Source organism: Salmo trutta, chromosome 7, assembly GCF_901001165.1.
Source record: "Salmo trutta chromosome 7, fSalTru1.1, whole genome shotgun sequence".
NCBI lineage: Eukaryota > Metazoa > Chordata > Actinopteri > Salmoniformes > Salmonidae > Salmo > Salmo trutta.
In genome coordinates, this window is record NC_042963.1 from 30,518,535 (window position 1) to 30,539,650 (window position 21,116).

A 21,116-nucleotide genomic window follows, 5' to 3' on the forward strand; every position below is an offset into this window, starting at 1 on the left:
TAATCAGCAAATTGGATGTAGTCTATCACAGCGCCATCAGTTTTGTCATCAAAGCCCCATATACTACCCACCACTGCGACCTGTATGCTCTCGTTGGCTGGCCCTCACTTCAAATTCGTCGCCAAACCCACTGGCTCCAGGTCATATATAAGTATTTGCTAGGTAAAGCCCCGCCTTATCTCAGCTCACTCTGCTGCCAATGACTGGAATGAGTTGCAAAAATCACTGAAGCTGGAGTCTTATATCTCCTTCACTAACTTTAAGCATCAGCTGTCTCCTTTGCACCCCAGTATCTCTACTTGCACATTCATCTTCTGCACATCTATCACTCCAGTGTTAATGCTAAATTGTGATTATTTCACCACTATGGCCTATTTATTGCCTTACCTCCCTAATCTTACTACATTTGCACACACTGTATATAGATCTTTCTATTGTGTTATTGACTGTACGTTTGTTTATCCCATGTGTAACTCAGTGTTGTTTGTGTCACACTGCTTTGCTTGATCTTGGTGAAATAAAGGTGAAATAAATAAAAAAATAAAATGGTCTCGCCATATCCAAGTGGTCACAGATCGTTCTGGGTTCCACTGTACAAGAGGGTCCGTGGAGTTTTATGAATATCCAGGCAGACACACAGTGAATTAGGAATTTATTTTCAACGTTCTGATTGGCCAAAGTGATCAAGCCTCCGACGGGTTTACGCAGTGCACACACATAGCCTATAGTTCATAATTCTCACCACCGCCAGAGAGAAGACAGGAAACAAGTTTTCTGGGACAAAAATGCCATAAAAACGATAGAATGACAAACAAAATAAATATGTAAATTTGCAACCTAGAGATATTTAAATGGTGGATTTAACTATCTCTAGGTTGCAAATTTACATATTTATTTTGTTTGTCATTCTATTGTTTTCATGGAATTTTTGTTGTAATTAAATAGACTTTATTTCGAATTTTTGATAATAACTTTCACAGAAATAGTTTTACCAGCTCTGTGCATTCTCAAATTGAAAAGGGTGAGGGAACGCTGTTTTTCCACACTCCGACAGCACTACACCCCTGGGTATGAGTTGAGAAACATGCCTATTTTGTAATGACACAATTTAAAAGCTATACGATATTAAGAACAAGTTAATTATCTAAAATCTCTGAAAATATTTGTAATGTTGAGTTTCGTTTTATGTAATCCATGCTGGGTTTTTGAGCTAGCGCCCAATTGACTCCCATTCACTTCTTGTGGGATTCTACAGAGAATGCACTGCATAGCCCATTGTTAACGCACGGGCAATGTACACAATGGACGTTAATACGACTCCAAGTTACAATGTATTCCCATCTCCTCAAAAGTATATCTGGCTTTAGCTACAAAGGACTACAACATGCTGATTTCTGGCTCTGGAATTGTCAAATTTGCTCTGCTTTTTTGTTGAATTTGGCAACATTCATAAGCTTGCCAACCTCACACCCAACAGTATCAGGGGTGTATTCATTAGAGGAAGACCGCAGCAAACAGTTGCAAAACCTTTTATTACGGAAGCCGGTTACTCCCAAACTGAAAACTAGAGTTTCTATTGGACAAACTCAGGAACGTCCCTCCAGGGTGGCTCCATATTGGTGGGCTTTATGGTTTTGTGGGCTTTATGGTATTGTGATATTTAATATTCATAAGCAATGTTTGATTGTGTTTCGCGCAAATGAAGTTGGCAAGAATGACTGGACGACGGTAATAAAGAAAAATGGAGCTAAAAAAAGCGAAATCTGGAAACGAAAAGCAGTTTCTGGTTGGGACGATTCATGAATAAGGATGTTGATTTGGGAGACCTCAGTGTTGAAGAGTCTGAGGATGCTTCAACTGTGATGGGAATCATGTTCCAGAATTCCCTAAATGCCCTGTTAGGGTGTAGGAGGTCAAAGTAGCGAGGATCCAGGGCCGTCGAGCAGGTTTCCTATGCGGAGGCAGTGAAAATTGTTGGAGAGAGTAGAGATGATGAAGCTCTGGCAGTGGATGACCAGCAGCCTATTGATGTCGTTCATCAGATAAAATATCCTGAAATACTAATGGTGAAGAAGGTGGATTTTGTTGCGTTTATTGAGAAACTGGATAACATTTTGAAAGTGGCCAAAAGGTTATTGGATCTTCAGGACATCACGTCTGAAACATTGCAGGGTATTGTATCTGTCGGAAGACGCTCCCCCCGTCTCAGGCCCCAAAGCCTGTGTAGGGATCTGAGAAGACATTTGAAACTGACAGTTTGTTTTTTCTTAATTTTGGTGGGGATAATACGAGTGTTTTTTTCTGTGTTAAAGTTACAGTTTTCACCCCATACAGTAGTTGGCATCATACACCAAGTCGGGAGTGTTTTGGACGTTGAAGGAGCACGTTGGAGAAGAAAGATGGAGAGCGCGTTTGTTTGAAATTGAAAAGAGTTGCGGTAGCTTTTGATAAAGAAGAACATCAAGACGAAGCAGCTGCTTTATAAGTGGCATACACTGTTGAGCGCTACATCCTGAGGGGTTCGTGCTGATTGTATGGAGATTGTGGCAGCCGGTTTAAATGGCATCCCTTGAGAAGGCAAGAACAAGATGTTTGTCAGAAGAAGTGCAGTATTGTCATAAGGAGACGTTTACTTGGAATACGTAGGAGGAATGGAGGGAAAAGAGAGGCCGAGGAGGTCTAAGAGAGAGAGGGAGGAAGAGGGTGAGCTTGAGTTGATTAAAAATGGGGGAAAAAAAGAGATATGGTTTGTTAAAGAAGAATGGTAGAAAGTGTAAGCAGAGTGAGCTGAAGAGGAGGTGAATGAGGGCGAATTATCAGAGGTTGTAGGTGTGGTGGAGGCTTGTACCGAGGTTCAGGATAAAGATGAGTCTGTGACAGTAGGAGTAAAGTTTTTGGAAAAAGTGGACCCTTGCCTTTTAGCTGATCCATTTGTGGTTTCAGGGTGGGTGAGTGCTGTGGAATCGGTGAGGGTAACCAGAAGTGGACTTAATTGTTTGTGTTTCTGCTGGTCAGAGGGAGAAGGGGCTCTGCGTTAAACGAATGGGGGCAAGAAATGTGAATTGTTTTGCTCTCAAGAAATAGGGCGCCATTGAAAGGAGTGATAACTGGGGTAGCAGTAAATGTAAAAGTTAACCAACTGAAGTGGAAGATTCCCGCAGTGTTTGTGATGCTCGTCGTTTGGTGCAACGCAGACAGGGTGGCAGAGCGGTGAAACAGAAGAGTCATTGTCTGTTCTTTTGAGTTTTGATGTTGAGTCTTTGCCAGACAAAGTGATGTTAGGATATATAAAGTTATCCTGTACGAGCTTTTGTGGTGATGTCCCATCCTTTCAAGTTGTTTGCATGAGGTAGGACTAAATATATTTAAATAGTGGAGTAGGGTGGTGTAATTTTAACTGTATTTATTTATTATATATTTTTTGGTGAGTGTAGTGTTAGAGATGGTAGGGAATTTGTTAATTTATTTTTTTATAGCAAAGTATAAGGGAGTTGTACTCCAGTCTAGTAGGTGGCGGTCATGCAACATATTGGATGCCAACCGCCGTTAAACCGCAAAGAAGAAGAAGAAGGGGTCATGCACCTTTAACGTGTGTTTGTGGACCGCTACAATACCATAGAAGAAGACCCCTTCCCGTTTTGTTCAGTTTGGGTTCCTGGTGAATACACCCAGCTAGTGTCAACATTGGGTTTTTATAGCATTTTACCTGCAAACCAGCCTAACAAAGACATATTTTCTGACAAGGAAAAAGTGCGTTTTGAGAGGATTCCACGCAATTGTATTGCAAGACTGCTAGATATGCGAGTATGTGTAGTTTAGCTAGCTAGCTAAACTGTCGTTAAATTATTGATGCTAAATCGGGATTTGCTTTGCAAATGTGTTTAGCTAGCTAGTTCACTATAAAGTCAGCCTTGGCGTATGTTATTTAAAAGTAGACAGATCACTGACTTTTCAAATCAATATTGCTAGTTAATGCTAAACTGCTAGTGTGAGATTACCTACAAGGTAACATAGCCAGCTAGTAATTAATACAAGCTAGCTAACGCGTAATATTTGTAACGGGTTGTTAGCCAGTGGCAGCTAACTAGCGAAACAATTTAGACGAATGTATTATTGGCTAACGTTATAGTTTGTCATTATTAGACTTAAATCGGGTAGATCGAGGATGTGATCATGATTTTGTGATAGGAAAACTCTTAGGCCTACCTGTACCGCTATGTTTGTCCGGTACAACTTGCAGTCCTTCCGTGGGGTGATGAAATTCATACTTTTAATAAACACGTATCTTGTACAACCACCAAGCTTTCCTTAGCGCGAATGCGCTTGTGCCAATTGAATCTCAGTTTATGTAGCGAACGTTAAATGTCACGTCTCCAGTTAAGAAACACAAATGAGGAAAAACTCGGTGGTATGCGATACGTTTCTATTAAAGTATGAATTCCAGCACCCCGCGGAAGGACCGCAGTTGTACAGGACAAACATAGCGGTACAGGTAAGCGTTTTCAAAATTTGGCATTTTAACGTTTAAGTAACGTTACCGACAGATGGTGAGTCGTTGCAAGTAAATCGCGCGACTAGTCATCAATACTCAACTCTGCCTTGATATAAGAGAACAGAGTTGAGCGTTCCTCAGCTACCTAAATTCCTGACTTGGAAGACAACATGTCTTCTAGACTTCCATGTCTAGTTGCAGGGAGTTCGTTTGAATTGAGAACATACTCAATTATTAAATAAATATTTTGCTCCATTTAGTAATCCAACAATGTATACGTAGCCATCTTGTCTATTTCAAATCTTATTGTTGATCGAGACAGGTTAGTGTCATGACATGCAGCACTTTGGGGTGGGACACCCACCTGTCTTAATCGATGAGAGAAGATTTTAAATAGACAAGATGGTGGCATATACATTGTTGGATTACCTCATTGAGCAAAACAATAATTTTAATTAATAACCAAGCATTTTCTAAATTCAAACAAACCCCCTGTTACTAGACATGGAAATATAGAAGATGTGTTGTCTTCCAAGTTGGGAATTGAAGTATCGCCGAGTAAAGGTTGGTCTGAAATTCTCTGCACTATTATTTACACTACTGTGTAACTGCTGTATGTAAGTGTTCTTATATCACCGATTTTTCAAAGTGTAGCTACTGACATTTGAGCTAGTCAGCCATATTTTATCTGGCTCTGGACATAGCAAGCTAACTGAATATATTATTATAATGTAGGTTAAAGTTTCGAGAGTTTGGTACTTTAAAGTTGTATCAGCATTTTTGTCAAAATTGAGTTAATGACATGGCCTTGTTCTGTTCAATGTTCGACCTATATAGTACTCTAAATACCCCTAATTAATGTTAAGTTCAAAATAATACAGTATAAAAAATATTATAAACTGTTGAAACCAAAGATGGTTCGGAACGTTAAAGCCAATTATCTCGATCATGTTTTTGCAGATAGAACCTTGTAGTTCCAAGCTCTCGCTCCATTTCTGCTGTTGTGATCTAATTATTAGGGACTTTATCATAACAGCCTGATTGAGTCATGTATTGTTGTTTGGTTAATGAAGGACTGTGGTAGGTAAATGGATGTAAACATACAATATGTCAGTGGTGATTATTGTGCTCACTTTCATCCTGTGTCAATCTGTCTGTTCTTAGCTGGCCCCACCAATTCCTACCATCATGCCTGCTCTACTAGAGAGGCCTAAACTGTCCAATGCCATGGCACGCGCCCTGCACAAGCACATCATGCGAGAGCGAGACCGCAAGAGACAAGGTAAGAAAGAACCCTCTCACCCAATGACACTGGGAGTTTGCAAACGCAAACAAAGTTGCAGGTAACACACTATCAACTCCTGAGCAAGGCAGTTAACCCACTGTTCCCCGTATTCAGAGGGGTTGGGTTAAATGCGGAAGACACATTTCAGTTGAATGCATTGAGTTGTACCGCTGACTAGGTATCCCCCTTTCCTGTTCTGTAACCCTCTCACCCAACCTTGTGCTACAGAGGAAGAAGAAGTAGACAAAATGATGGAGCAGAAGCAGAAGGAGGAGGAGGAAAGGAAGAGAAAGAAAGAGGTGGAGGAGAGAATGTCTTTAGATGAGACGAAAGAGCAGGTGAGTTATTGAGCTCTCTAGTGCCTCACTCTCTCTTTCGGTTCCTCTTACTTAACTCCGCTTTCTTTTGTCCTTCTTTCTCTCCCTTAGATCATGAAGATGGGGGAGAAGCTACAGGGGCTACAAGAGGAGAAACACCAGCTCTTCCTCCAGTTGAAGAAAGTGCTCCATGAGGAGGAGAAGAGACGGAGGAAAGAACAGAGGTAAAGGTTTTACTGGCTCTGGAGGTCTTAAAAAATCACTTATCCCTAGCCTGCTGGTCCCAGATCTGCAGGGGCTGTTTTGCAAACATCTATGGTTGTTGTTGGAAGCACATACATACAGCACATACAGATCTGGGACCACCAGGCTAACACATCCCCACATTCCCCAGCTACCTACGTATGTTATTGGCTTTTGATATGAAAGTCAGTCCTATTTGCTGATAAACTAGCATTAACATTGTTACTATACTCACACATTGTGACTATGGACAAGATCTTACTTTCTTTCCTCAATGTTTTCTTGTAGCGACATGACAACCCTGACATCTGCTACGTACCAGCCCAGCATGGCTATCCACTCAGGACAACATCTGCTTAGCATGCAAGGTAATTCACACTGATTGATGTAATACAAGCGTAATTGTCTATACACACATACTGTTAGTTGTACTATGCACATTACCAGCCTCGCTCTCTCCCTCTGTATCTTTTTCTCCATGTTACCCTCCTCTCTATATCAATGATCAGTAGGTCAAGTGAGTCATGGCCGGTCTGCTGCTCTGCTTGGAGAACGCAGTAAACAGCTCTTCCAGTCCCCTGTCCTTCCTGTGAGTGAGCAGATTTCATAAATACTAGGGTTTCCAGTATTTGGCCTCAAGCCCCTCAGTGTATGCAGCACGCACTTGTTCCTGTTGATTATAATTAGGACTTCAGTGGCTTGAGGACTGACGAATGGGGACCCAATATGCCCTGATTTTATAACGTGTTCTATACTTAATATAGGTCTGGCCTGAATGTAACCTACTAATAGTATATGGAATTTAGCAGACCCTTTTATTCAAGGCGACTTAGTACATTGAATGTGTGTGAAAACGTGTCCTGTATGTTACTTGACAGGGGCGTCACTACCAGAGCCAGCCAGGGATGAGCTCCGTGGGCGCCGAGCATGGGCAGTATTCAGCCAGCCAGGCAGCCCATGGCCCCTACGGCCAGCTCACCCAGGCACAGCACGCCTCTCCCTTCGCCACCAGCCAGCATGTCCCTGTCAGCTACGCCAGCAGCTCGCAGCTCAGAGGTAACCGCTTTGGATTTTCAATTGAATTGTTATTTGAGAGACGTGTTGTCTATCTGGTAGCTTGGTCCCCGATCTTTTTGTTCTGGTTTGCCAATTCCTATGGTCATTGTTGAGCCAAACATGTTTGACAAACCGATATGGGAGCAGTCTGTTTGTGTTGTTTTTCAAGGTGACCATGTTGTGGTCATTATGAGAATGAGAAGCTTATTGTGTATGCGGTCTGTGTGCGTGCTTAACTCGTAAACCGCTCCTTAATGTCCCCCCCGCCCCCCATCCCCGTCCAGGTGCCTCAGCGTTCCAGGCCATGCAGTACCTGCCTCACCAGCAGCAGGGCTACGCTGTACACAGCCACTTTACCTCTCAGCCAGGTACCTTACATCTGTGTGTCTGTGTCTAATAATGTCTATAGGTTGTTGTAGGCCGCACACTTGGGATTGTGGTATGTTTCATATAAGGTTTATGCGTAATGACACTGGGATGGGTGTACTGACTTTACTACTCACTACTCTCTTGCTTCACTCAATTTTTCATTGTTCACCATTTTATATTTTATTGTCCCCAGGATTAATCCCCAGTGCTGGGATCCCTCTACAGAAGCAGCTTGAACATGCTAATCAACAATCTGGTTTCACTGACTCTGTAAGTTCATTGGGCCCCATATAGACTGCCAAAGTAGCATGGCACAGGATGATATGGTTATATAACAGTGCTATAAACCATAGTGTTTAACCTCTGGGCACCCTGGTCAACAGCCAGTGGAATCGCGTTGCGTGAAATACAAAACCTCATAAATGCTATAACTTCAATTTCTCAAACATATGACTATTTTACACTGTTTTATAGATACACCTCTCCTGAATCGAACCACGTTGTCCGATTTCAAAAAGGCTTTACAGCAAAAGCAAAATATTAGATTATGTTAGGAGAGTACCCAGCCAGAAATAATCACACAGCCATTTTCAAAGCAACTAGATGCATCACAAATACCCAAAACACAGCTAAATGCAGCACTAACCTTTGACAATCTTCATCAGATGACACTCCTAAGACATCGTGTTACACAATACATGCATTTTTTGTTCGATAAAGTTCATATTTATATATAAAAACAGCATTTTACATCGGCGCGTGACGTTCAGAAAATCTTTTCCCTCAAATGCTTCCGGTGAATCAGCGCTACAATTTACAAAATTACTATTCGAAAACATTGTTAAAATGTAATATTGTCATCCAAAGAATTATAGATTAACATCTCGTGAATGCAACCGCTTTGCCAGATTTAAAAATAACTTTACTGGGAAATCACACTTTGCAATAAACGACGTGGTATGCTCAGAAAAATAGGCTAGGCGATACATGTTAGCGCCATCTTGGAACCATCAACCATCAAAAATACTATTGTAAATATTCCCTTACCTTTGATTATCTTCATCAGAAGGCACTTCCAGGAATCCCAGGTCCACAACAAATGTAGTTTTGTTCGAAAAAGTTAATAATTTATGTCCCAATAGTTCCTTCTTGTTAGCGCGTTCCGAAGGCTACTCAAAATGTACCGTAGTGCGCGGGACTTGTCATCACGAATGTGCAAAAAATATATATTTAAGTTCGTTCAAACATGTCAAACGTTGTATAACATAAATCTTTAGGGCCTTTTTCAACCAGAGCTTCAATAATATTCAAGGCGGACGATTGCATTGTCTTACTAAACGTTTCGAAAGGGGAGGGTAGCCGTGGGCGGCCGCGTCATAGTAGTAAATGGCCCTCCCCCTGTGACCAAGTTCCACAGCCTCTCTTTGGGTCAGTTTGTACCATAGAAGACTCAAACCACTTTGTAAAGACTGTCGACATCTAGTGGAAGCCTTAGGAAGTGCTAAATGATTAATAAGCCCCTGTGTATTTCAATGGCAAAGGTTTGAAGTGATTTCCACACATCAGATTTCCATTTCCTGTTAGGATTTGTCTCAGGGTTTTGACTGCCATATGAGTTCTGTTATACTCAGACACCATTCAAACAGTTTTAGAAACTTTAGGGTGTTTTCTATCCAAATCTACATTTGCATATTCTAGTTACTGGGCAGGAGTCGTAACCAGATTAAATCGGGTACGTTTTTTTATCCGGCCGTGCAAATACTGCCTCCTATCCCCAACAGGTTAAACAATGCATTTAAGAGGTTGACCACAAGCAGTGTACTGTATTTCAGTTTGTGAGTGGGTCATCTGTGGTTAACTCACACGTAACTGGCCCTTAATCTTTTTCTGCTGTGTTTTTGTGGTGGCTTCAGAGTACTCTACGGCCCATGCACCCTCAGACTCTTCATGCCTGTGCTGCAGGCCTGCTGCCTTCCCCCTCCCTCGCAGTGCAGATCCCTGCTGCCAAGGTAAAGCCCACCCACCCTCCATACACACCTACCCTGGGTCATGTTCATTAGGGCACACAGCAAAATGTTTTGCAATGAAAAACCAAAACAAGTCTTTCTTATTGGAAGCGTTCAGTTAGTACCTCTCCATTTCACTCCACTTTTTTCAGTTTTGTGCCTAATGAACACAACCCTGCTTTATGCATTGCTCTCTTCCTTCTATGGTATGAAACACACCACAGGGTTACGAAGTCAATTAGCTTTGTTAATTCATAACCTCATGTCTTCTTTTCCTGCGCCTCCTGTTCTGTGTGAATAGTCTGGCTTAGCGTATGCCCATCCCCCCCGTCCAGCCTCTCCGGGAAGCTTTACCCATGGAACACCTCCACAGCAGGCTCACCCAGTGAGTATCCTATCAGACATCACCCATATCTGAGCAGCACAACCCCTTATATACAGCCTTGGTGCTGCCAGATAGATCAAATGGCCTCGACCAAATACAATGAATACGTCATGAAAATCAACACCAGTCGTGTGATAATATGGTTTAGAGTATTCATCACTATTTTAGACTAAAGCAGGGGTCTTCAACCTTTTCTTGCCCAGGCAAACCGGTGACCCATTGCTTGTCTTGTGAATAATGGCAAGGACAAGTAATCAACATGTTAAAATGAATAGATTTGGTCAATAGCTTTTCATTATTTTGATCTCCCCACATTATAATTGGAGAAGTGTAATCTCTAATATAGCCTATGGGCTAGAAAGTTAACTCCAAGCTAGGGCTGGGACGATTATGGAATTTAGTGTAACGATTGTCATGAAAATGACCACAGATGCTAACTGTGTTCGAATACCCATACTAACATACTGTATACTACATACTTAATGAGTATATACTACATACTATGTACTATTAGTTCATTTTAGTATACTGTAAACGAACAGTATGCTTTCAGTTGAGCGTACTAGCTCTTTGCATGTCTACCGGAAGTTGATGCTGTTGCTAGCTAGGTAGCATAACAAATTACTAGTTAGACATTTTACAACTTCGGGTGTGTTCTTAAATGAAATCTGGTGTGCCAGAGTGCGCTCGTAAATTCAGAACGTTGTCAGATTGTCCGTTTGTAAATTCAGAGCGGTTCGACATGCGCAACGACTATACCATTTAGTAAGCTAAGAATGACGTGAATAATGAAGTCAGTAAACGTTGGTTAGTTAGTTAGCCTATGGTTAATATACTGGCAAGTTTGATGTATAAGTAGCCAACTAACGTTAGGAAGCTAGCTAAGAACATACCAGTACATACTACTGTAATGATACGCTATGTTGTTTGTAAGGACAGCGTAGCTAACAAATTGTCAGCCAATATAACGTGTAAGGTAACTTATTTGAAAAGTCATTACTTTATTACATTGCTCCACATTTTCTTAACATTTGTCATAATTAGTTAAAGCAATGAATTTGTATCCGCTATGGTTGTACTTCGACTGCATGTTTTCTTCAAATCTGGAAACGATGTGAAGCCACGCCCATTTCATGAACAATTGCATTAAGGGCCCGAAAGTACGGAAATAGTGTCCTCTGCGTGTGTACTTCATATTTTGGCAAATTTAGTACGACGTCCTAGAACTTTTGGCCTACTAACTATATCTATACTATGACCAATAAGCATACCTTATACTCAATTCACGTAATATATAGTATGGTTAGTATGAGTATTCGAACACAGCTATTGTAATTTTTGTAAAAAAAAATAATTAGAAATTGTATTGCATCTTTGAAAGACATACCTAATGAATACAACTTGTCGTGGAAATACTAATCAATAATGAGGAGAGATGAGGTCTATCACCAATCAGGATATTACTTTATTCAAAACTTATTAACATCAATTCATTATTGCAATAATGAAGCTGGTCAATGAACCACCCTAGATGATTCGTTGAGAGCCCAACGAGCGGATTTGAGCCACAGCATTTTATAGCAAAGTACATCCTCCTGAATGTTCATGACAAACAACAGATGCATGGAATGGGTAACAAGGTTAGGATTTGTATGAAAGATACTAATAATTCACTGTTTTCAAAGACTTCATTGTGTGGAAACCAGGGTCTGGCCCCCAAAAGAAGGTTTCCCTCATCATTATCCATACCCGAGCCATCCTCACCCTGGTACCTCCCGGCACACAAACACCAACTCATGCTATGGAATGCGGTTTTTAGGCTTTATCACCAAAGACATGGTAAATCCACTGTCAGCATTAAGCCCCCAGAGGCCCAACTCAGAAGACCCCGCACAGATGAGTTTTCTAAAAACCCTATTCTACTCCATAAAACAACCATTTGATGCAATAACAGTATTATAACATAATTGTGTAATTTTTCCCAACCTAAAAGTAAATTACAAGGTTTTAAAACATGAATTCACATGTAGAAAACAAATAGGTCATCAAACAACTTTTAACTGAAAACATATAGAAAAAAACTTCCTTGCACTAGTATTCTGCTCCTGAACAAGGCAGTTCCTAGGCCGTCATTGAAAATAAGAATTTGTTCTTAACTGACTTGCCTAGTTAAATAAAGGTAAAATAAATACAAAAAATACTACCATTTGTAAATTGGTTCATTGAGCCTTTAAACCTTGACATAAAATGATCCTTCATTGGGAATGATATAAACATTAATATTGTTAAGAAAAGATCAGCAATCTAAATCAGAGTACATTTTTTATGAGTACGAAACAAAACATGTTGATACTGAGCATACTTCCCTTGGTCAGCATAGTGGAAATAAATATTTCCATCCCAGAAACAAAAATTAGCATATCTTGTTGGACAAATCCAGGTAGTGAATCCCGGTTTAAGTAAAATTTTTGCGTTGGTGCCTAATGAACATGACCCAGGACAAGCAACATGATTCCACTATTTATAAGGCAACACCTATAGGTCAAATAGTTTAGGGACACTTTCAGTCTCAGGATCTGGGCATGCTAGTACACAACAATCAAAACAATCAATCCATAATACATTAATTTCTTCACTCATAGTTATTAACATACTAAATTCAATCAGTCAGTTTTAGTTTCCAAATCGTAATCAAAACCAAATTATCCAACGCAAATTTAGAATGACATTGCTCATTGATTGACATTTGTCCTATCACTCAAAGTTAAAACCCTCAATTTAACACATATCAGCATTGGCAGAATGTACATGTATATTAACATGCAGTATAATTACCCTATAATTCTAGTATTAATCAGTATCTTAATGCATTGTTAATCAAAATTTCTTTAAATTTAGCAGTGTGTAGACCTCAATCAACCTGATACCCCAAAATAAACAATTTTAAGACGAGTCTAATTCAATTATGGGCACTGTTGACCCCCCCCCACCCCATTCTTCTGGTGTGTCTTCATTGTTTTCTTCAGATAGCTTTACAGTTCAAAGTGGATGGCCCATGATAATGTCCCAATTTCAAAATCTCACCTGGGCCGCTACAACCTTTACCACCCGTTATGTCTTGTCCATTTGTCAACAAGTATACCAGCAACATAAGAGAAGCTTTGGAACAGATCTCTCCCCATGCTCACTCCATGTGGACTCCTGTCACACTCCTGAGAGAAAAGGCATGAGAGAAAAAAACAGTTGATAGCTTCGATTGGATGCTGTCCACCTGTTGCTGGCTCGGACTCCGGTCTCTCGGTAGAAATGGTGCGGACAGGGCCGTCTTGAACGCCTTTGTCACTCTTCTTCAGCCGGTTAGAGGGGGTTCACGCCGTTCTCGGCCAAATTAACCCTGCATCAAGAGAGGACAGATCAGAACAACAGTTTAGTTCAGTTCATTTCTGATTCAGAAAATACAGACAAGCATTGATTATATGACAAACTATTACTTTCACCAATTATTCTTAATACAAATTTCTAAAAACTTGTCAGAGAATAACAACACATTCTGTTGAAACAATTTTTTCAAATTGGCTTATGCTCCCCTCATCGCAGAGCCACAGGATCGGGAAGTTAGACCTCTAACCCATCGGGAGAAATCCCAACAATCCAGCAGACCCAATCTGGTGAGATTTGTATCAAAACAGAACAAACAACACGACAATACACTCCTTCATATACAGTTGAAGTCTGAAGTTTACATACACCTTAGCCAAATGCATTTAAACTCAGATGTTCACAATTCTTGACATTTAACCCTAGTAAAAATTCCCTGTTTTAGGTCAGTTAGGATCACCACTATTTTAAGAATGTGAAATCTCTGAATAATAGTAGAGAGAATGATTTATTTCAGCTTTTATTACTTTCATCACATTCCCATTGGGTCAGAAGTTTACATACACTCAATTAGTATTTGGTAGCATTGCCTTTAAATTGTTTAACTTGGGTCAAGCATTTCGGGTAGCCTTCCACAAGCTTCCCACAATAAGTTGGGTGAATTTTGGACCATTCCTTCTGACAGAGCTGGTGTAACTGAGTCAGGCCAAATGCTATTGAAATGATGGAAGTAAATCCTGCAAATAATCCAATTAAAATTATTTGTAGTCTTAACTTCTTACGGATCATTGGGACGCTAGCGTCTCACCTCGACAACACCCGGTGAAATTGCAGAGCGCGAAATTCAAATTACAAAAATCGTAATATTAACTTCTATGGGCAAACGTCCCACCCTAGTCAACAGCCAGTGGAATCGCGTGGCGCGAAATACAAATACCTCAAAAATGCTATAACTTCAATTTCTCAAACATATGACTATTTTACACCATTTTAAAGACAAGACTCTTGTTAATCTAACCACATTGTCCGATTTCAAAAAGGGTTTACAGCGAAAGCAAAACATTAGATTATGTCAGGAGAGTACCCTGCCAAAAATAATCACACAGCCATTTTCAAAGCAAGCATATATGTCACAAAAACCAAAACCACAGCTAAATGCAGCACTAACCTTTGATGATCTTCATCAGATGACACTCCTAGGACATTATGTCGCTCTGGATAAGAGCGTCTGCTAAATGACTAAAATGTAAATGTAAAATTATGTTATACAATACATGCATGTTTTGTTCAATCAAGTTCATATTTATATCAAAAACCAGCTTTTTACATTAGCATGTGATGTTCAGAACTAGCATACCCACCGAAAACTTCCGGTGAATTTACTAAATTACTCACGATAAACGTTGACAAAATACATAACAATTATTTTAAGAATTATAGATACAGAACTCCTTTATGCAATCGCGGTGTCATATTTTAAAATAGCTTTTCGGCGAAAGCACATTTTGCAATATTCTGAGTACATAGCTCGCCATCACGGGCTAGCTAATTTGACACCCACCAAGTTTGGCGTTCACTAAACTCAGAATTACTATAAGAAAAATTGGATTACCTTTGCTGTTCTTCATCAGAATGCACTCCAAGGACTTCTACTTCATCCACAAATGTTGTTTTGGTTCAAAATAATCCATAGTTATGTTCAAATATCCTCTGTTTTGTTCTTGCGTTCAAGACACTATCCGAACGGTGACGCGCGGACGAATGTCGTGACAAAAAAATTCAAAATATTCCATTACTGTACTTCGAAGCATGTCAAACGCTGTTTAAAATCAATTTTTATGCGATTTTTCTCGTAAAATAGCGATAATATTCCGACCGGGAGACGTCTTTTTTGTTCAAAGACTGAAAATGTAAAATGGACTCTTCACACGCATGCGCGCACCCGTCTCATTGTTCTCAGATCGACCACTATCCAAATGCGCTACTGTTTTTCAGCCAGGGGCTGCAAAGTCATCATTCAACGTTCTGGCACCTTCTGAGAGCCTATGGGAGCCTTAGAAAGTGTCACGTTACAGCAGAGATCCTCTGTTTTCGATAAAGAGGGTGTAGAAGACCAAGAAATGGTCAGAGAGGGCATTTCCTGTACAGAATCTTCTCAGGTTTTGGCCTGCCATATGAGTTCTGTTATACTCACAGACACCATTCAAACAGTTTTAGAAACTTTAGGGTGTTTTCTATCCAAATCAAACAATTATATGCATATTCTAGTTTCTGGGCAGTAGTAATAACCAGATTAAATCGGGTACGTTTTTTATCCGGATGTGAAAATACTGCCCCCTACCCTAGGGAGGTTAAAAGCTTAACTTCTTGTTAATCCAGCCGCTTTGTCAGATTTCAAAAAGGCTTTATGGCGAAAGCACACCATGCGATTATCTGAGGACAGCGCCCCGCACACAAAAGCATTACAAACATTTCCAATCAAGCAGAGGCATCACGAAAGTCTGAAATAGCGATAAAATAAATAACTTACCTTTGAAGATCTTCATCAGGTTGCAATCACAAGGGTCCCAGCTACATAAGACATGGTCCTTTTGTTCGATAAAGTCCTTTATATCCCAAAAAAGTAAGTTTCATTGGCGCGCTTGACTCAGTAATCCACCGGTTTCCCTCGTTCAAAATGCATACAAATGAATCCCGTAAGTTACCAATAAACTTATTCCAAACATATCAAACAACATTCCTAATCAATCCTCCGGTACCCTAATATGTAAATAAACGATAACATTTAAGACGGAGAATACCGGAGACCATTACCGGAGATAAATAACGAAGTACGCGCCCTCACCGGAACGCGCAACAATCACTACAGCCAAAATGGGAGCCCTTACTAAAACTACAAATTCTAGGTCATTTTTCAAACAGGCCTGAAACTTTCTAAAGACTGTTGACATCTAGTGGAAGCCCTAGGAACTGCAATCTGGTGTGGTCTTCCTTTTATATTCCGATTGACAGCCATAGTAATCGGGTGTGAGCTGAAAAAAATAGTTCTGGATGGATTGTCCTCAGGATTTTGCCTGCCATATCAGTTCTGTTATACTCACAGACTTTATTTTAACAGTTTTGGAAACTTTAGAGTTTTCTATCTAATACTACCTATAATTCTATGCATATCCTAGCTTCTGGTCCTGAGTAACAGGCAGTTTACTTTGGGCACCTCATTCATCCAAACTTCCCAACACTGCCACCTAGCCCAAAGAAGTTAACATCTTGGCACATAATAAAGACACAATTACCAGAAATGGCATGAAAGGTCTTCCAAGTGTTTCTCCGCACAGATTTTCACATGCGCAAAAGGGATTTATTTACCATCATAGCAGTCAAACAAATTAAATCCACATCCACTGATGTAAAACCAGATCGTGCGCCTTGTAATAAAAGTGGATTATATTTTCTCATGCGACATATTTAAATTACTTCATCACATTTGCTCCGTAATGATAATTAGTTTGACGGAAAACCCTAAGTTAGGCTTTGTGCTACGTTGTAAGTTAAGTTGATTTGCCACATTAATTCTCTAACTATATGTGAAAAGGGTTTATACGATAATTAATGCAACTCCTCTTAGACTACAAAAAAATAACACATTTTCAGGCAATATGGGCAGTTTTATTTTAAATGTAGTACCTGGACAGAGAAAATCCCATAAGCGTTTCATAGCTACATCGTTAGGGTAAGTTAACCAAAAGTGGACACACTCCAATCCAGTTTGAGACAATTCCACTGACTTTGTAGACAGTTTAATAATGCTTAACCTCATCTTCATCAAATGATCCATCAAAGGGACCAACTCAGACGTATCTATTATTTTCCCAACCATGACGTACGTCTACGTCTGGGTGCGCGAGTTAGTTATTATTATTATTATAGTTCCATCATTCCTTCATCAAATCTCTAGAAATCCATTATACACGCATACAATTCATCATATTTTCATATCTTCACAGAATCAATATAGAACGTTAGAAATTCTTAGGTACTCACATCAACCAATCCATTGGCTCAGCAAACATTCTCCCAGTGGAAAAAAACCCCGAAGTTTCCCGGACACTGCCCTGCCCGGTCATGGAATCCTAGATGGTTCTCTAGCTTCCCAGAAATCATGGCAAAGTCTAGCCTCCCAGAAACTATAGACTTGCTGCTACTATCTAAAATAACATCCCTCTCTCAATACCACTCTTGATATTCTATGATGGGCAGTGATGGACGGAACCCCAAGATAATGTTATATCAAGACTTATCCAAATTTCTATCATCTTATTTAGCAAATTTCTATATCTTATTATCCAAATGTAAGATTAACACTTATTTCTACCCTCACATACAGTCCTATCACATTCACAGAACCCAAATAAATGACGGAGGTGAATGAGACAGACAAGGAAAACCGGTTAGTGCTGTTTTTAGATTTCAATCCCTGTCTATATGAACAGGGAAACCCATACCACTATCAAAATATTGCCTAATTAGTGTTTCCAAAACAAAACACTCACAATAGCCTCTAACAATAGTAACCCTAGGGCATACCTGTTTACCTCATTTATCAAAACATTTAATCAATACATTACATGTTATAATTTGAACTTCGCCAAGCCAGATGCCCTCGCAAGGCGTCACCTGCACTCTAGATCCTCGTTCGATACATTAACCTCACCAGTCCTGCTGTGATCAACCCAGTACCACGGATCTGGACTTTTGGTAGCCCGCAAATGGCATATCCATACCTGAGCCATCCACCCTGGTACTGCCCGGCACACAAACACCAACTCATGCTATGGAATGCGGTCTTTAGGTTTTTATCACTAAAGGCATGGTAAATCCACTGTCAGCATTAAGCCCCCAGAGGCCCAACTTGGAAGACCCCGCACAGATGAGTGTTCTAAAAACCCTATTCTACTCCATAAAACAACCATTTGATGCATTAACAGTAATATAACAATATTGTAATTTCGCCCACAACAAACTACGACATACCTAATGAATAGAACACAGTATTCACACCCCTGTCTTAAGAACAGATGGTTTTGACCGCTTAGATCTTCTGGAAATGAAGCTTCTACTCCAAACTGCCATTCAACTCGTTTAAGTATTACTAACTTTACCCACTTCATGTAAAAAGGAAAAATGTATATTTCGTAAACTATAGCTACTTGAATATAAAGTTTAATCCCCCCTTCTCAAATAAACGATTATGATGACTATTATACGATAATTGTGCCAGACCTACTCCAAACATGTTTGCCAATAGCAGCTGTTTAAACAAAGGTTTTGGCAAAAATTGTTTAGCAAAAATGAATGTCCAAGTCAAGAAAGCTTGCCAGCATCACTTGCCACGACTGGTACTCGCGGGGGCTTTCTCAAAGCCTATGTCAGATACTCCAGTGACTGAAATTAGCTCCAATGAGTGTAATTTTCTCAATATTAGGAGTTGAGAAATAAATATGAAGATATTCCCCTTTTCTGCTGTATGGTATGTAAATCAAAATCGGTTTAGTCTGCTGTTGCTAGCGATATTCATTAAAATATTGAAATAAACAAAATATTTTTCCACTTATTTTATATATTTTCGTGGACCCACTGCAGTAATTCCGCGGACCCCCGGTTGAATAACCCTGGGCTAGAGGCACCCTAGTTTTGATTTGACTGACTCAAGTATATTCTTATATTATATATTCTCATGTTTAGTTGGAAGTGATACTTAGAAAACTAGATTCTACTTCTATAGTATGATGTTTCCAAATTATCTATTCATGCTCTTTTGTTTCAATTTTACAGACAACGTTTCAGAGCTCTCCTCAACCCACCCCTCGGCATGCCTACCTCTCCCACAGCCAATCAGGACAGAGGTTCTACCACCACAACAAGTAACACCCACCACCAGCAATTACTGAAGGGCATCATTCTCCACACAGTTTGTCTTCAACTGCTAACATAGTACATCAATGTAGTTTCTTCTGCCAAAAGACTCTACTGTCAGTATATATAAGCATGTTTTTTTTTTTCCTATATTAGTATTTCAGTAGAATCAATCATGACATAACATGAGAGAATTTGTATATTCAGAACAATGGTGCTGTTTACATTGTTGATGGTTTAATTTGGTAATACAATCTTAAATGCTCTGTGCTCCTCACTTTTTACTGATAATAAAAGCCTCTTAAAATACTCTTATTTTAATCTTATTTAACTAATTTTAAATGATTCAATGTAAACCCTTTTCAAGGCCTATGGAGAAAATGATCATTTGCAAGGAAGAACATTCCTCTTCCATTCACATAAACATATTTGTGGAAGCCATATTTTCCCTTAACTTTTTAAATTAAAAAATAAGTTGTTTACAACTGAATTTTATTAAATTGTACTTAAACTTAACATGGAATGGCTTTTTTTTTTTTAAATGCGGAAATGTATGATGATGTGTTACAAGGGAACATTTGACAAGATACATGTGGGAGGGAAGTGAGTGTGTTAAATCTTTGTAAAAATGAAAGAGAGAAATTTGCGATTAGGGCTTGGAATAGAAAAATGTATTTATACAGAGGTCATTCACAAGAGGTAAAGCATAAACAAATAGTGACAGGAACACATACCGTAATTTCCGGACTATAAGCCGCAACTTTTTTCCCACGCTTCGAACCTCGCGGCTTAAACAATGACGCGGCTAATATATGGATTTTTCCCGCTTTCCATTTTTTTTATTTTTTATTTTTAAACTATCTGTGACATGCTCAGTTTTTTGGCGGCATGAAGCTTTCATTAGACCAATTAAATTACCGAACGGGTTAAGGTCAAACAACTTTTTTGTTTACTGTTTAGATTAAATCGAGCGCTCTCAAACTTCCCATCATTCTGATTACGGTAGTCATTTTGTCACCCTCATCATGGCAAAGACACGGAGAAATGCATATGATGCAGCTTTCAAGTTGAAGGCGATTGATCTGGCTGTTGGAAAAGGAAATAGAGCTGCTGCACGGGAGCTTGGTCTTAATGAGTCGATGATAAGACGTTGGAAACAGCAGCGTGAGGAATTGACTCAGTGCAAAAAGACAACTAAAGCTTACTGCTAATTTTTAATTTTTTGTTACAAGCCGTGTTTCGTTAAAGCCTGTGTAAAGTTCATTTGTTTCAATGTACCGGTAGGCACCTGCGGCTTATAGACATGTGCGGCTTATTTATGTTCAAAATAATATTGTTTTTTAAATTCAGTGGGTGCGGCTTATATTCAGGTGCGCTCAATAGTCCGGAAATTACGGTACTGAAGAGTCTTGAATATATGCCAGTCTGTGTGGGAGAGAAGCGCGTCGGAAGTTGACCATGCACTTTTTAGTGGTAAGGTGGCAAGGGAGAGTGCGAAAACAATAAGAAAAAATGACCTGGTCTCTTCAGTGACTCGTCGTTTTTCATTATTTCAACTTATCAGAATGTAAGAGTTGGTCGAGATGGATATCAAATTATAGCCTACAGGTTTTTGGTTTCGACACCTGTTTCCTTCTGGATTTTAATCTTCAAATTGCTACAGGACTGATGA

The 21,116-nt window shown here is 39.7% G+C and overlaps 1 protein-coding gene across 6 annotated transcripts; it reads left to right on the top strand.

Annotated features, from left to right (window-relative positions):
• The first annotated feature begins 3,579 nt into the window (after nucleotides 1-3,579).
• On the top strand, nucleotides 3,580-19,960 carry LOC115197221 (G protein pathway suppressor 2). Of its 6 annotated transcripts, none has more exons than XM_029758551.1 (13): nucleotides 3,580-3,804; nucleotides 5,657-5,774; nucleotides 6,006-6,115; nucleotides 6,206-6,318; nucleotides 6,626-6,705; nucleotides 6,847-6,926; nucleotides 7,216-7,393; nucleotides 7,678-7,761; nucleotides 7,956-8,032; nucleotides 9,676-9,771; nucleotides 10,070-10,153; nucleotides 17,916-17,978; nucleotides 19,364-19,960. In XM_029758551.1, the coding sequence occupies exons 1-12, from the start codon at nucleotides 3,799-3,801 to the stop codon at nucleotides 17,958-17,960; spliced, it is 1,071 nt and encodes a 356-aa protein (XP_029614411.1). In that variant the 5' UTR covers nucleotides 3,580-3,798; the 3' UTR covers nucleotides 17,961-17,978; nucleotides 19,364-19,960. The 6 variants fall into 6 exon arrangements, with proteins under 6 accessions (XP_029614411.1, XP_029614412.1, XP_029614413.1 ...); XM_029758552.1 differs by lacking the exon at nucleotides 17,916-17,978 and adding an exon at nucleotides 13,751-13,821 and having other exon boundaries at nucleotides 3,581-3,804; XM_029758553.1 differs by having other exon boundaries at nucleotides 3,581-3,804; nucleotides 17,933-17,978.
• The last annotated feature ends 1,156 nt before the right edge of the window (nucleotides 19,961-21,116 follow it).